The 16,140-nt window shown below is 40.9% G+C and overlaps 2 protein-coding genes across 5 annotated transcripts in view; one reads left to right on the plus strand and one right to left on the minus strand.

Moving 5' to 3' along the window:
* Positions 1-4,315, minus strand: part of LOC5507619 — a gene marked incomplete in the record, with an annotated part of 25,722 nt that extends 21,407 nt beyond the window's left edge. Inside the window, 1 exon segment of the mRNA XM_048727283.1 lies at positions 4,221-4,315.
* The window catches only part of LOC5507629, a 27,321-nt gene continuing 14,504 nt past the window's right edge, over positions 3,324-16,140 (plus strand). For 2 of the 4 annotated variants that reach the window (XM_048727274.1, XM_048727275.1), the window contains exons 1-13: positions 3,327-3,576; positions 5,178-5,345; positions 5,725-5,865; positions 6,215-6,417; positions 7,745-7,985; positions 9,615-9,724; positions 9,816-10,073; positions 11,067-11,259; positions 11,802-11,957; positions 12,971-13,103; positions 13,668-13,824; positions 14,399-14,557; positions 15,897-16,011. In XM_048727274.1, coding sequence (XP_048583231.1) covers positions 3,495-3,576; positions 5,178-5,345; positions 5,725-5,865; positions 6,215-6,417; positions 7,745-7,985; positions 9,615-9,724; positions 9,816-10,073; positions 11,067-11,259; positions 11,802-11,957; positions 12,971-13,103; positions 13,668-13,824; positions 14,399-14,557; positions 15,897-16,011 — 2,116 coding nt within the window. In that variant the 5' untranslated portion in view covers positions 3,327-3,494. Of the gene's footprint in view, positions 3,577-5,177; positions 5,346-5,724; positions 5,866-6,214; positions 6,418-7,744; positions 7,986-9,614; positions 9,725-9,815; positions 10,074-11,066; positions 11,260-11,801; positions 11,958-12,970; positions 13,104-13,667; positions 13,825-14,398; positions 14,558-15,896; positions 16,012-16,140 lie in introns of all 4 variants that reach the window. The other 2 variants (XM_048727276.1, XM_048727273.1) reach the window with 2 other exon arrangements.

A 16,140-nucleotide genomic window follows, 5' to 3' on the forward strand; every position in this document is an offset into this window, starting at 1 on the left:
AGGCTATAGCAGCGTTATGTGAATCCAAGCATGCGGCTTTTAACCGTGATCGCATGGCAATGGCATGCTGGATGCTATTAATATCAAGTAGAGTAGAGTTAGCAAGCGGCGTGCTGGGATTGACAGTGACTTCATATTAGAATCGATACGAAAAACAATACATTATCATACTTAAAAATAGAATACCTCATTACACTTAAATTTAGCGTCACTTTAATTTCGCGAATTTCGCGATTTTAAAAGATCGAAAATAGAGTGAAGCGAAAATTAAGTGTCGCGAAAATAAGAATGCGCGAAAATAAATTGAGTACACAAGAAGCCTTTAGGGGAATATCGGCCGTTTAATAAGCTTTATGGAAACAACTTGTCTATTTAGTCATCTATTGTACATATAGTACGGTAAGAAGTTGAGTTGTACTTTAGGATAATCGCGATATTAAAGTGTCGCGAAATATCGCCATCTCAAAACCGGGAAATTTTGACGTTGCGATGTCAAGTGTAATAAGGTATAACAATATAATTATTTTGAGGTTCGCGGGCATAAATATGTTTCCTCCCCCCTCCCCTCCCCCCCGACACAGGTTCCGGGGAGGAAGGGGTGGGGGAACTATCCAAAAAAGTAAACAGGGGGGAAATCGTCCTATCTTTTAAGCTTATAAAATTTCGACCAGCTTCTATTCCTTTGCTGGCGTTTATTCGTATTCGTTTATTCGTCGTATTTGTCTTAGGGTTGATATTACGTTTACCCACGGGCTATGAGACATTTTGACCCCGAAATGTCTAATCTAATCTATTCTAATCTAATGTCTTGTTAGTGATGAAAAAAGCAAGTTTTTTCCCTGAAAAACGTAACGCTGGGGATCGCGGGTGTCGAGTTACTCATTTACCACGTGGCGGCGGCGGTTACACTGCGCGTCGTCGTTTGAAAGCTCGCAAGCGCGTTGTGACAGAGCTCGCTGTAGGAGTGAAAAAGGCAAATAGATCCAGTTGAAGTAGGGATATGTGCTTTATTCAATCTAACAAGACATTAGACTTCATTTTGGGGTCAAATTATCCTATACCACTCGGGTTACCACACCCAATTTGCTATCTCATAGGGGTAAGAATTTCTGTTGACAACTCACAAGGCGCTATCCCTTAGGGTTGATATTGACTTTGCCGACAATCATCCCCGTCTGTTTTTATCGGAGACCTCCCCCCCTCCCCTCCCCCGGGCAAAAGTTCATTATAAATGTATCCTGAGAAGGGCCAATAAACATATTTATGCCCAAAGAACTCAACTCTATTATTATTATAATAACTTTATATAAACAATGATTAAAGTTTATTTTTATTAAAAAGAGCAAGAAAACTTTTAAAGTGGACGCTGATTTGTTCATTTTAGCCCTTAAATTCACAACAATGCCTTGTAAAGTTATTATAATAGAGCATTATTATTAAAAAAAAGTAAATTAATTACAGATAATTTCAAACCAATACGGTCTACTGTCGCTTCGTCCCCACACTCAGTCGGCCACAAGCGAGTCGTCTAGTTTTTGCAAATCTTTAGCCTTTTGTCTTTGTCGCACAATCGGCTATCTTGTCTTTGTCGCACACTCGACTATCGTGTCTTTGTCGCACACTCGACTATCTTGTCTTTGTCGCACACTCGACTATCGTGTCTTTGTCGCACACTCGACTATCTTGTCTTTGTCGCACACTTGACTATCGTGTCTTTGTCGCACACTTGATTATCGTGTCTTTGTCGCACACTCGACTATCATGTCTTTGTCGCACAATCGACTATCTTGTCTTTGTCGCACACTCGACTATCGTGTCTTTGTCGCACACTTGACTATCTTGTCTTTGTCGCACACTCGACTATCGTGTCTTTGTCGCACACTCGACCATCGTGTCTTTTTCGCACACTCGACTATCGTGTCTTTGTCGCACACTTGACTATCGTGTCTTTGTCGCACCCTCGACCATCGTGTCTTTGTCGCACACTCAACTATCGTGTTTTTGTCGCACACTCGACTATCTTGTCTTTTTCGCACACTCGACTATCTTGTCTTTGTCGCACACTCCACTATCTTGTATTTGTCGCACACTCGACTATCTTGTATTTGTCGCACACTCGACTATCGTGTCTTTGTCGCACGTTCGACTATCGTGTCTTTTTCACACACTCGACTATCTCATCTTATCTTTGTCGCACACTCGACTATCTTGTCTTTGTCGCACACTCGACTATCTTGTCTTTGTCGCACATTCGGCTATCTTGTCTTTGTCGCACACTCGACTATCTTGTCTTTGTCGCACACTCGACTATCTTGTCTTTGTCGCACATTCGGCTATCTTGTCTTTGTCGCACACTCAACTATCTTGTCTTTGTCGCACACTTGACTATCTTATCTTTTTCACACACTCGACTATCTTATCTTATCTTTTTCGCACACTCGACTATCTTGTCATTGTCGCACACTCGCTATCTTGTGTTTGTGGCACACTCGACTATCGAGTCTTTGTGGCACACTCAACTATCGTGTCTTTGTCGCACACTCGACTACCGTGTCTTTGTCGCACACTCGACTATCGTGTCTATGTCGCACATTCGACTATCTTGTCTTATTCATACACTCGACTATCTTGTCTTTTTCATACACTCGACTATCGTGTCTTTTTCATACACTCGACTATCGTGTCTTTGTCGCACACTCGACTATCGTGTCTTTGTCGCACGCTCGATTATTTTGTCTTTGTCGCACACTCGACTATCTTGTCTTTGTCGCACACTCGACTATCTCGTCTTTGTCGCAGGCTCGACCATCTTGTTTTTACCGCACTAATTTAAGCTGTTGAATACTGACTCTGGTGAATCACAAACGAAATCAGTTGAGTTATGTTCCGACTTTTATAGTTCTTTATGTTCCATACCGTACGCTCCCCCCCCCCCCCCTACCTCGCCCTTCCTCCTCTATGCACCACGCCTTACTGTGTGCGTTATTTCGACGACTGTCGTGTATTTTCGTCAGCGCACGTGAGCATTCGAAGTGTTATTGAATGTGTGGTATATGTTTCATACTAACTTGTTTCAACCCCACCCCCTCAGCCGGCCACCACGAGCAAACCTCTCTGCCCTCCAAGTGAGAAAATTCCTTATAAATCCGCCCCTGTGCGAATCAAAATCTATCACGAATGATTTAAGCTCGATTAAGTTGATTATCGGGAATCGTAGGATCGAGTCGACATAGCGGTTCGTTCGATATTAGCGCATAACTCAAAGAAAAAACATTCAATAAACTTTTCAATTGCTACGTACAAATGCTACAAGTCTGTCATTTCACGGACGTGCCGTCTACAACAATTCCCTTTATGCTGTGTTATCTGAGCACCTGATCAGAACATGTCATACGGCGGTGCACATCAGATCTTGTCAGGTCAGAGGGAATTCAAGGCGGGAGAAAGAACGCCTTGTACGACCACGAGGGAAAGCGAAGCACCTAAGGGCACTCATGGCCTCAGCCACGGGCTCCTGTCGACACTACGTATTACTGTGTGCGTTATTAGGGCTGTCGTGGTTTTTCGTGAGTGCACGTGAGTATTTGAATTGCGTGCCAGCCGGAATGTAGTGTAGTATGTTTGGTGTTGTATGCTTGGTAAGTAATGGGATTGAGTATCTTACACGAAGACTACTTAAAGCAACTTATAACTTTTCATTAGTTTGTTATGGTGAGAAGATTAGAGGCTGTTTAGAATCGCATATTTAAAAAAAAGATATATTTGTTTATTGTTTTGCTCTTATTAGTGAATTAGTGAGAAAGATCCGAAATCTAATTATTAAAAAAAAAAACGATTTCCGAAATTGACCTTGCTTTCATACAATGTTTTTTTTAGCAATTATAATAATATCAGTTCTTATAACAAAGCATATAGTTATAACACGAGAGCGATGTTTAATGCTTTTCCTTCAGATGAACTGTGCTTTTTGATTATTTTCTATAATTGCTACAGTGTATCGAGGAAAGGTTATCCTTGCTAGACCTAAACTACGAGCAGAATGCTGATTGAAAATCCAACTAACTGATAAGAAAGAAAACAAACATCGACCTAGGCACTTTTGTTCTGCCATTATGTGTATAAAACCTCTCTAAAGTTCTCCGTACTAAAAAAATCTAAGAACATTTCAAGAACATGCCCCAACATGCCCCAACAGCTTAACATAGCAAAACAAAGTTTACCTTGATTAGCTTTTTACGCTTCTCAGTCGAGGAGACAGAGTTATTTCAATTCAAGCCTTGTGTCACAGATGCTATCTCTCTCCATTAAGAGCGTTATTCATTGGTTGATTTTCCATTTTGGCACATGTATTCCCTAAGGAAAGCGACCCCTTCAGTTTGGCCTGTTGTGCTAAAAGTGTCATTGCAGAATTTATTATAAGAAACAGGAAGAATTTTATAGAGTGAGAAAACCAGAAGACAGAGCAGCGGTTGTATGTTGATACGGCTTGACTAGGGAACATAGATGGGGAGGGTACTGATTAATTACTTCTGATGCTATCGTCGGTTTTAATAGAGTTGGGACGTGATTTTGTCTTTACTCGTTATTTGATATCGACGTTAGATTGGCCTTTATCAATAGTACGGCACGATTTCAAAATTAAGGTAAATAAAAACTAAAAAATGCATAAGCGGCAGTAATTACATTAAGCGGTGAAACAGGGGCCAAAAAAAAATCGATTCTGGGAACTGATAATTTTTCATATAGTTCATACAATCTAAATCCAAGATTATCCGATATATCACGAAAGACTGAGAATAATTCAATAAAGTACAGAACATTCCCTAACCGAAATAAAGCAGAGATACGTTAAAAATAAAGGCAGGGGGGTATTTTTTTGTTATATTTTGCTTTCTGACTCACACAGATACAAATGTCCCACAGTTTTATCGATAAAATGTGCAGAAATCAGGTTGTTTTCTAGAAGAAATTTTACTGGTACTCAAACTTCTTGCCAATTTGTTGAAAAAAAAAAAAACAGGAAAAGGTACATGTAGGAGAATGCACCTTAGGGGAATACTTTTTATGGCACCTTCTCACTTATCAATTCCATTGATGTTAAAACCCCCTACCCCCCCCCCCCCCCCCCCCCACCAGATCCGCTACTGCTCTGCTCTAATGCCATGTTTCCACCTTAGAGGAACTTCAGCGCAAGGTTTGTCCAAGCGTCAAGGATTACGTCCCTCGAAGACTTTGTGGCTCGCCTGCGCACCAGTGCAAAGATGACGCCGGATGTAAGGTTGGTCAGCGGTGTTGCCCTAATGCTCAGGACTGCTCGTACACGTGCGTCAAGCCCAGGCCACCCCGTAAGTACACAACAGGGTCCCCAAAATACACTTTCATTACCATTACACACCAGAACGAAGTATAGATTTTTAATAAATATATTGAGAAGCGCTGTCCCGTGAGAACAACCGAAGCAGCTTGGTATTTTAATCAAGATACAAGATGACGTCCAGTAGTAGAGAAGGCGAAAATTATCGTCAAGCAGAAAAATACTCGCGTCGTATCCTGTTTAGAAAAAAATATCGAAACACATGTTTATAACTTTGACATTGAGTTACACAAATAATCTTAGTCAAATCACGCACATAATGTCTCTATAATTTCCTGACATATTTTTTTCACACACCAGTCCATTACATATTAGCGTTATAGAGTTTTACCCTATGACGTCTTTTCCAGGTGGCTGCCCTATCCCGATTGACCTGGCACTCGTCCTAGACTCCTCGGGGAGTATTGGACGAAGGAACTGGGTCAAAGTCAAGAGATTCGCAAAAGATGTGATCGACTATTATGACGTATCAGAAAAAGGAACTCATATTGGTAATACCCCAAGATATGCCCTTTTCTATGCGCGTACCTCATCCTTCCCCCAACCCCCCCTCGTCGAGGAACTTTGACGCGAAAGCTACTTGGTCTAGTTAGGATAGGAACGTATGTTGAAACCCAATAAATACCCAGAATATCATTGTTCGCTATGTCACAAATGCCGTATGTGCTTGTCTATGCCTATAGTTAATTTTATCTAAACTAGTTTAAAATGAAGCGGTTAGCATGAAAGCACTTTTTCAAATAAGCTTATCTCAATGAGCTCACAAGCCCATATTATTACAGACGTCAAAAGAACTGCATGAGAGATAAGTTTTCACCGTGCTCTCTTTTTTCGCTATAGGTATCGTCATGTACAGCACTGACGCGTCAGTGAAGATGCATTTTAACAAATACTCCGGGGCTGAGATGAATAACGTGAATATCAAGAGAGATATCGACGAACTTAGGCTGGAAAGGGGTCTCACCTTCATCGATAAGGCCCTTAAGATCTCCGCGGAAAAGCTATTTACGGAGAAAAATGGCATGAGACTGAACAGGAAAAAGGTAGAGTGTGACAACAACTTTTGCCAATAAGATATTAGTGAACAAGAGAGGTCGCGACAGCGTGAGTCCGAGCAGGGAAACAACACTACATAAGAAATGTCATCTTTAATAACTTAATAACTCTGTTCCTCGCTTCTCTCTTCAGTGTCTTCAGCTAATTTTGCTAACTCTGTTACAACGCTCTCCTATTACATCTTTTGTTAACAAATGATGTTATCACACATCATGTCACACACGTACACAGAACTGATTAATACTTAACAATGTAGCATGCAAGGAATTGTAACACCCGCACGCGATTCCTTAGAGTACCACGCACTAGTTAGTTGTTCGTGCCAGGAGGCGACAACCACCCGTGAGGCACATGCTTTGCCATCGTAATCACCAGTTCTTTGTATCCAAGCGCAGTGGAAGATATATTGTCCTCACAAGAGTAGTGACTGGCTCTTTAAAGAGTGTCTGTCGACCACCATTTTGTCATCCGAGCAAAGTACCAAGTGTGAGAAAGCATGCATTCCTATCGGCTGATCTGAGGATTCTGTTGTGATATTTTTCGATTGAATTTAGTAAATTAAGTATAAAGTAAAGTAAATTAAGTTAAAACATCGTTTTAACGTGAGCATTTCTAGATCTCCTTATAGGTGTCTTTTAATGTTGTTTATTATATTTTTAGATGCCATGGTCCGCCACAGATTTCTTATTGTTAAAATAAATATTATAAATATTATCACAACAGCTTTCAGGAATAAACAAGGCCAATGGAGATGCAAGCTTTTGGAATGTTTTTTTAGGGGGTAGGGGTGGGGGATCGTAGGCGTAACCACAAGGAAAAGCACTTTGGTCGCGGTTTACCTCTCTTAGTAATAGCACGAAAAACACATTTGCAGAATTTTATTACCACCACCGAGCAAATCTGACGACTTTTGAGTATCGTCAAGCTCTTCAAGTCTGGTTTTTATTGGATAGGATTATCTGTTAGGCTGAGACGCAGACAATCTCTGAATACAAGGGATAGCAGAATTTTTTTACACTAAAAGATAGAACAATCTCCTTCGTATACTTTTATGGAGAGCCCGCCTTCCATCTTCCTATTTCGGGATTTTTGCGATGACAAATTGGTGGCTGGTATATACCCTTTAACTAGAGTCTTTTTAAATGTTACGTTTAATTTTATAGAATAACTAAAAAACGCTAATTTTCCATTGGAGCAAAGGCCAACACTTTGCATGCGCGCCTTGCGAGTTTCATCAGTGATGACCCCGCCTAATGATTCCTGCTTGCTATATTTTTATCAATAAAAAACAATATAACAACTATCTATTTCCAGGTCGCTCTAGTACTTACGGATGGTATTCAAACAAAAGACAAAGGTCCTTTTACCCCATTGCAAAAGGCCTCTCAGCCAATGAAAGACAAGGGAGTCGAGGTATACTCACTCGGTATTGGGTCTGATATCGACGTGTCTGAATTGATCACCTTCGCGTCCGGAGAAAAGTACGTGTTCAACGCAAAGTCATTCGACGAACTGCAGCTGCAAGTAGAAAATATCACGCAGGCGCAATGTCAGGGTATGATCACGTGGGACGCATGCAGTAATCTTGTGACCAGAGCCCGCGAATCTCGTGGGCAGCCGCCAAACATATCAGTCAATCTAGTTTTAAAAACTGTCGTTTTTTCGCACGGTCATTTCCTTACACCATATTTGGGAGTCCGCTTCAATCATTTTTTTACTTTTTTCTCGCTCTAGATCTTTGTAAGTCGAGAATTTCCACGCAAACTTGCATCAATTCGTGTTTACTACGATTTTGCTGGTAGCCATCTTGGGAATGGAGCCCAGTCCCTAATGTTTTCGAGTATCACAGGCTCTTTTAGACCATTTAGAAAAAACGACAGCCATTGGTTGATATAAGACGTAGAACCTTCATATATTGTTCACTATAGTAATGCTTAAAGTTTGGTTTAGGGTTAGTGTTAGGGAAAGGGACACAATAGTGAACCATATATGCATTACCTACACCAAAAGATAACCTTGCCATTGGCTCAAAGGATCACGGACTCTTGAAAGAGGAATAATCGTGTTTGCTTATCGCTACTTTCAGTACTCGATAGAATGCCCAATCGCTTGTAGGCGTGTACCCAGGATTATGCGCAGACATAGATATATGGTAAAAAAGATTGTATTAGAAGATTCCTTTATAAGAAAAGAGCCACTTTTTGGCCGCCAGGGGGGGGGGCAGTCATAGGTATCATATGGTAGAAAAAAATATATTTGAAAATTCCTTTATAAGAAATGAGCCACATTCTGGCCGCCAAAGGGGATGGGGCGAGTAACCCCATGTACGCGCCTGACTTGGTATTACTTATAGCATTTACTTATTTGACAGTTTCCTTTATGGATCTTAAATTGTAACCATGGCGAATATTCCCTGCTAGCAGAGGCCTCTTTTCTCTGTATTTCGCTGGTCTGACGCTCACGAGGAAAAGATATCTCTGCCATGGGTCGAAACTTTGTTTGATCAAACCGCCGTCCACGCCGTCCGTTGCGGGATAATAAGCCCGCATTCGAAACGGCGTCCTCCGTAGAAACATCACTAATTTTAATTTCATTCAGAGTTCTCTCTCCTTTGACTACCGAGTCAATCTTCCGTTTACAGCTTTTACATATTCTGTTGGAATATGCTAATCTTAGTTTACCAAAAAGTCTGGTAACATTTTTTTCGAGTCCAACTGTGCGATATTTACATTGAAGAAACTCGCCTTCCCAGATGTCTTGAAATTTATCCCACAAACAACACGAAACTCGTCTTTGCGGCGTTTGCTGTCCACTCTTTTAAGTGACGTTTTATATGATTGAAATTGAAAGTTGTTTACTTTTTAGAAGAGGAGAACTAATCGGAGTTTGATTCATAATTTGCAACAAAACCCATGCAAAGATTATTGACAGCTTTCGCGCGATCGTACGGGTTTTAGCGCGTCATGCGGTCGCTTAGAAACGCTCACGCATGCGCAACGAAAACAGTTTCGACCCATGGCAGAGGTCTCTTTTCCTCGCGAACGCCAGCCCAGCGAAATACAAAGGAAAGAGGCCTTTGATAGCAGGGAATGGCGAATAGTGTCCTTCCTAAAATGTTGAGTTTCGTGAGGGTGCGCAGTGTATGAAATTGATGCTCTGAGCTGATAATCCAACCTTTTGTTAGCTTGTGCTCAGCCAGTTGACGTCTACTTCGGCATACCGACCGCGAAGGAGCTTGGGAAAGAATTAGAAGACATTAAGGAATTCTTCGCACGACTTACAACCTTGTTTCAGGTATCTATAGCAACGTGACTTCAATTTATGATCATGTGATCATGCTCCCGAGAAATATAGCCAATTAAGTATAATTTGTGTTTCTTTTCAGATTGGAAACCGAGGTGCCCACATTGGAGTCTTGCGTTATAGTGACACCGCTGACCTTGTTATTAAGCTTGACAGCAGATACAGCAGGCCTGGCGTCTCTGAAGCAGTGAGGGCTCTCAAACCCGAAGGAATTGGATTCAATGTTCGGAAAGCGCTCGAGGTGGCATCGGATAACGCGTTCACCATATTTGGAGGTGTTCGGCAAACTGCACCAAAGACATTCGTTTTGTTTATTCCTGGTCCGCTAAAACAGGATATGGTATGTAAAGTATGGTTCCCAGCCTAGGAAAAATAAGCACTGCTCGGACTAGCGGGTCATTTTTTTCCTCGCAAACTATGTTGCAGGGCTTTGTCGTTTTCTATTTTGTATTCTGAGACTGTGGACATGACAGAAATACATGATATGACGCTTCGAATAAGTCCATTTCACATTTAATAAGGAAAATTTCTCTGAGTACTTAATAAGTTATGGCAAACAATATATCAGTTGCGACTTTTTGTTAATTGATACGACTTTTTGTAAATTGTCATTGAAATTTGAGCTTTTCATCCCTGCGCTGATACATAGCGCAAGGATGATCAAGGAAAAAAATAATTTTAAATACCGAAAATCTGGGTATGTGCATTTCGGCCACACGTTATTTGTGTTTTGAAAATCTGTTCGTAATACAAGGGAACCGATGGCCATTTTAAGACTGTGCTATCAATGCTAGATCATGCTTGGGCGGCTCAAGTATTATGCCATCGGCGGAGGATTAGGGGATGGCTTCAGTCGTCTAAGCCCACAAAAAAAGTATTTCCGTAAATAAATGTGACTATTTTGTGTGCAGTAGGTCTGTACGCCATTATGGGGGGAGGTGGTGGTGAGTCCGGGTCAAACTATTTAACACTTGCCCTCCATTTCGTTTGTCTTTTCTCGTCTTTTGGGTCGATAAGCATTCATATGGTTGGACACAGAGCATCTTAAAATCTTAAAAGTAGAAAATCGAGAGGAAACAGTCATTATATTATAAACAAAAAACATGAATAATATTTTTTTCATTAAGCATCTGATTTATACGTGCAAGGCTTGATGCATATTCAGGTACATGTCAAGCACATGAAAAAACATTGCCAAGATAAAGGAAGGGGGAGAGGGCACTTTGCTCACGAGCTACCCCCCCCCCCCCCCCCCCCCCCCGCGTCCGCCACCCCCAAATAATTACTTCATGTCCCCCTGATACTCTGTGCTTGTATTGCTGTCTTTCTTCAGAAAGAGATTGACGCCGCAGCCCTCAAGTTAAAGAATATGGGGGTTCGTGTTCTGATGCTTGGAATCAAGGATAAGATTGACGCATCGTTAGCAACGACGGCATCCCAGCCTCCATCACGGTACTTCATCCAGACTCTCGACTACGAGGAGCTTGGAGTGGCTGCTTATGAAGCTGCTGATACGGTGTGCAAAGGTAGGGGCATTACCTCCGTCACCACCACCACCACCATCATCTTCATCATCATCATCAACATCATCATCATCATCATCATCATCTGGAATTATCATCAACATCATCATTTGGAACTATCATCAACATCATCATCATCTGGAACCATCAGCAGCATCATTAACATTATTATTATCATCATCATCATCATCTGGAATCATCATCAACATAATTAACATTATCATCAGCAGCAACCACTACCACCATCATCATCGTTCTTCTCCTCCTCCTCCTCGTCATCATCATCATCTTCATCATCATCGTCATCAGCAGCATCATCATCATCATCATCATCATCATCATCATCATCATCATCATCATCATCATTATCATCATCATCATCATCAACGTCGTCGTCGTCATCATCATCATCGTCGTCGTCGTCATCATCATCACCACCATTATCAACACAATCATAATCATCCTCGCCACCAAAACCATCATCATCAGTAACAACATCATCTAAAGGAGTCTTATGTTTTCTTGTTTTCTTGTGTTGCTCGTAGCTAGATACGGCAAGTGCCAAGCCTTCCGACCACCCCCTCCCGCCGAGTGCCCACCAGACAATGCCGACGAGTGTGCCATAGATCAAGACTGCCAAGACGCTAACACCGTGTGCTGTAAGGGAGGGTGCGGAAGAATCTGTGAACAGAAAGTTAATCGTAAGTGGAACACGCGAAAAAAAATTCTCCAAGAAAATAACACCTTGTGCTGTAATAGAGAGTGTGGAAGAATCTGTGAACAGAAAGTTGATCGTAAGTAGAACACGCGGAAAAATATTCCAAGAAAATAACACCGTGTGCTGAAAGGGAGGTTGTGGAAGAATCTATGAACAGGAAGTTAATCGAAAGTAGAACACGCGATAAAGATATTCCAAAAAATAACACCTTGTGCTGTAATGGAGGGTGTGGAAGAATCTGTGAACAGAAAGTTAATCGTAAGTAGAACACGCGATGAAAATATTTCAAGAAAATAACACCGTGTGCTGTAAGGTAGGCTGTGGAAGAATCTGTGAACAGAAGTTTAATCGTAAGTAGAACACGCGATAAAAATATTCCAAGAAAATAACACCGTGTGCTGTAAGGGAGGTTGTGGAAGAATCTGTTAATCGAAAGTTAACCGTAAGTAGAACACGCGAAAAAATATTCCAAGGAAATAACATCTTGTGCTGTAATGGAGGTTATGCAAGAATCTGTGAATAGATAGTCGATAGTAAGCCAACACGCGACAGAAATATTCCAAGAAAATGACACCGTGTGCTGCACGTTTGGGTGAAAGGGTCTGGGGGCATAAAGTCGGTAAGAAGAACGCTTGAAAGAAATATTCCAAGAAAGTAACATCATGTGCTGTTAGTATGGAAGCATCTGCGAACAGAAAGTCATAGTAAGTAGACACGCGACAGAGATTCTAAGAAAACAACACCTTGCGCTGTAAGGGTGGAAGAATCTGTGGGCTGAGTCGAAAAAAAGTACGAACTTCATATTCTAAGAAATTAACACCGTGTGCTGTAAAGCAGGGGGTTGGTAAAGAGGGGTTGTGGGAGTATTTATGAACAGATCAATCGATAAGGTAAATCCTCCACCGCCCCCCACCCCTTATCACCTAGGTACGGCCAATGCCACATATGTATTGTTTTAGTTAAGAGCTCTAAGCCATTGCTTCGTTTTATTGTCAGACTGTCTCGTAACAATGGACATAGGAATTGCAATCGATACTGCTTCGGACATCTCCGACGAGGATCTCACTGCAGTGAAATCTTTTACCCAGAATTTGATCCACGCTCTGTCAGACTCCGAGAACGCGATAAGGTACGTGTTTGTTATACTTGCAATAGCAACGTATGCAAACGCTGCTTAAAGCGACTTACTGTTATTCTAGTTCGGTCCAGGAGGTACATCTTACAGCGAGCGAAAAGGCGAGATGTGACAATACACAAAACCTACTCGCGCAAAAAATAAACAGGTTTACAGTATATCTTCGCATGCGCGATACATTCCGACTTAACAACCGTTCTAAAGTATTTTTAGCCACAATGATTGGCAGGCGTAAATTAAAAAGATAGTTTCTCTTATTCTAACTGGACTGCTTCACAAAGTGGACAGTCGTCATAGTCACGGTAAACAGACACAATCCAAGATAGGGTCTGTTTGGCCGTCTTTTTCTTTCTTCTGCACTTCGTCACGTGCATGCTAAACGAACAAACACAAATTCAAGTTTTGAGAGTCGGAAAATAAGTCATTTATCAGCGTTTAAGTTCGGCCCTTTAAAGAAATAAAACTTCCAGATCTCGGCCACAGCTTTTCTCAGTGCATTTCTCCCAGCCGGCTACTAATAAGGTATCTGCTTATCATATATACTGACTCTTTTTACAGGTTCAGTCTTATGCAGTACGGGGACACGCCAAAGACATTGGCCACTTTCCGCCACCTGTACGCCGAGAAAGAGCTAAGAGGGCTTGTCAAAGCCATGAAGAAGAGCTCCGGTGCAGAGAGGCGAGTGGACTCGGCACTAGAGGCTATGACGTCAGAGGTAATATAGCATTACTATAAGTTCAGGATGTATTGGCGTAGTGGTCATATATTAAAAAATATAGAATAAAAAAATCAAAATCTACTCTGTAGTCTGGGTGTTTTATTGTATATTTACATTTGGAACATTCTCTAACAAAGCTAATTGATGACAGTGAAATATTGATAAAAACAATACGATATAATGGTAAGAAAAAGCAAATGGTTGAAATGTTATAATTTTACTATTAAATAATTCATTGAATTAAAAAATCAAGATGTTAGATAAATAAATGAAAAAAAGATGAATTTGCATATCAAGAAAATTTAGCCAAAAATTTCGTTTTTGCAAAACGCGGTCACTTCCATATAAGGAAACTAATATATTCCTTATTTGGAAAAACTGCATGATTCTTTTGAGTCATTCATGAGTCATTTTTAAGGTTGCCGTACCGCAGGTGCTTCGTTAACTTGTAATCAGAAGAGAAAAACAGTGACTCTGGCCATCTTTGGTCACTGGAGAAAGTCTTCGGTACCAGTCCCTCAAAACGATAAGGTTTTTTTCGTATTGTAACAATATGAGTATTTTCGTTCAGGTGTTCAGTCTTGAGGGCGGGGTGAGGCAAGGCCATCCACGTTATGCACTCTTCCTCACAGCCGGCAGCTCGTCACCAGGATCCGCCGACCTGAAGACGGCGTCTGCGGGCTTGCAGAAGCTAGGGGTGAACGTGATTGCAGTAGGGGTCAACAGCCAGGTATTTTTTGTTATTTTTATTGTTTCATTGTGCTTGCGTCCCTAGATCTTCATATCAGGAAGCCGCAGTAGCAAGCGTTATTTATTTATTTATTTATTTGTTCCATCCATCCATCCATCCATCCATTCATTCATTAATTCATTCATTCATTCATTTATTTATTTATTTTATTGACTTCGCCTCGAGTGGTAGGGTTACCTCAGCAGCATAGCCCTTTCAAAAAGGGGCCGCAGGAAAATACAGCCAAATGCTGCCGCCCAATTTCTAATATAATAAAAGTAGAATTTCTTTGCGTGAAGACGGATTAGAGTGCTAACACAATGTCCATGAAATCAAACCTAAATACTAGGTACTACTAATTTATTAGCTATTTTAATAGATACTTAACTGATTAGATTTTTTTTCATGAACATAGTGTAAGCACTCTATCAATCCAGTAGTGTGCATTTTCACAAATAGTTTAGATCTTGACAATAGGGTTTTATGACAAGACATTGGTTGATTTGTGAAGATAAAAAAGTAAGAAGGTCTTAGTAATTATTTGTGCAATATACAGCTTCCTTACTTACTTCTCTCGGCCCCAGACTTATCCTAAAGAAAAGCGCCAGACATATCGCTGAGATAAGAAAGCCCAATACAACACAGAAATGCTAAAAAAGTACTGATTAAGTTAGAAAGGAAAAAGAAAGAAAAAAGAAAAAAGTTGAGTGGCCAACGAATCGAACCTCATCCAGATTAGATAAAATAAGAAAAAAAATGACCATACTTCCAGACATACGCTAATGAAACACCGTATGGCAGCATAAATCTTTACAGCTAGGCTGGAGTTTTCGGTCCCAACACCGCTTTCTAGCGAACTGTACAATGCAAAGATACCAGAGCCACCCTTGCATTAATAGTATAAATAGGATAATTAAAATTCAGGTTCCTAGCCCTTCATTATACGGTTACGCCACGCTCGCTGAAATTTCGAAATAAAGTTATCGGGGTCTTTTTCTTGCTAGCTAAACTTGGGAAGCAGTGTGTTGCTATAAAAATGACGTAATGTTGTCAGCATACACGGTCCAAGGTCTATCCGGTCGCTTTTCGTGAGCCCTGGTTAGTCATAACGCATGTGCATTACAAATATTTTGTGCTAAAAAAAAACGACAAAATTCATTTGAATTATGCTGCAATTTACGCGACAAGATTTATGTGCTCAGAAAACAATTTGAATGCACAACACAAACTTCTTTAACGTTTAATTCTTTTTTAACTTTTAATCTCCTAGTTGAAAGTATTCTTTCGGTGGTCCCTAGCTTATGCACAAAGATAGATAACCTTGACCCGTCTTTTTCAGGCGGGTGTCGGCTTTCTCGGGGAGCTAGCCACCGATAGCAAGCTCGTCTTTCCACTCGCTTCAAGCACGGAGTTGGCTAACCTATGGTCTAGGATGTTTACACAAATGTGCAACGGTGAGTATTTAAATGCTTTGATTGCGCGTTTTAAAGAAAACAAATCGTTATTATTGACCATCACTATTTAGCCGTTTATCAGGCGCGTATCCAGGATTTTGTCTGAGGGGGGTTGAGCAATCATAGGTA

Source organism: Nematostella vectensis, chromosome 5 (assembly GCF_932526225.1).
Source record: "Nematostella vectensis chromosome 5, jaNemVect1.1, whole genome shotgun sequence".
In the NCBI taxonomy this organism is placed as follows: domain Eukaryota; kingdom Metazoa; phylum Cnidaria; class Anthozoa; order Actiniaria; family Edwardsiidae; genus Nematostella; species Nematostella vectensis.